The sequence below is a fragment of the Penaeus monodon genome, chromosome 15 (assembly GCF_015228065.2).
Source record: "Penaeus monodon isolate SGIC_2016 chromosome 15, NSTDA_Pmon_1, whole genome shotgun sequence".
NCBI classification, from domain to species: domain Eukaryota; kingdom Metazoa; phylum Arthropoda; class Malacostraca; order Decapoda; family Penaeidae; genus Penaeus; species Penaeus monodon.
Window position 1 is genome coordinate 26,210,489 of NC_051400.1, and position 751 is coordinate 26,211,239.

The following is a 751-nucleotide window of genomic DNA, read 5'->3' on the forward strand; positions in this document are numbered from 1 at the left end:
CCTGTTAAATATTTATATATATAAGTGTTGTGACCCTCGTTTCTCCGTCATATCGGCCAGTGCTGCCGTGCTTGTCTGTAGCGGTCTGAAGTGGAGCATTTAATTTTAGTGAACAGACTGACAGCGACGGTTGTTCACCACATTATTGTCTTGGTCTATGCTAAACTTGTATTACTCATCCAAATGGAAGATAACAAGCAACATGCATACATATACGAAATTTAATTATTCATATAAATACGCACACACATGTTGTCCATATGCTTTTTAATAACCTAAGCAAGTGGCAGAATGAACAACAATTATAGTTGTAATACTCTATTCTAAATATAGTGTAGTAAAATCTCATCTCTGTCAACAATGAGTGAAATACAAGTTGTTTTGTTTATAAAATATCTACATTGTGCAGGGTCTGCCTTTAGCTTGCAGTATATATAATCACAATCAAAACACTGGCACACCTGCAAATATATTTCATATTACAAATCAAGACAAATACAAAAATAACCTAATAATCCCACTTTCATTCATTGGCAATGGGCGTTAGAGTGACAAACACGTCCTCCTTCGGCCGCATAACCCCGGGGGTGAGGCTCAGCTCAAGCTCCTCGTGGCCGGGGGCGCACCTCAGCTCGAACTCCAGCACGGTCCTCGCCAGGGCCAGCTTTGCCTCCATCAGAGCAAACCGCATGGCTGGTACAGAGAGAGAAGGAAGCTGATGCTTGTACTATAATACTATGCATGTATGGTG

At 40.9% G+C, this 751-nt stretch overlaps 1 protein-coding gene across 2 annotated transcripts in view; it reads right to left on the reverse strand.

Annotated features, from left to right (window-relative positions):
• Positions 1-458: 458 nt before the first annotated feature.
• LOC119581862 (cytochrome P450 9e2-like) overlaps positions 459-751 on the reverse strand; it is a 7,676-nt gene continuing 7,383 nt past the window's right edge. For both annotated transcript variants that reach the window (XM_037930006.1, XM_037930007.1), the window contains exon 7: positions 459-693. In XM_037930006.1, the coding sequence (XP_037785934.1) occupies positions 524-693 (170 nt within the window). In that variant the 3' untranslated portion in view covers positions 459-523. The remainder of the gene's footprint in view (positions 694-751) is intronic.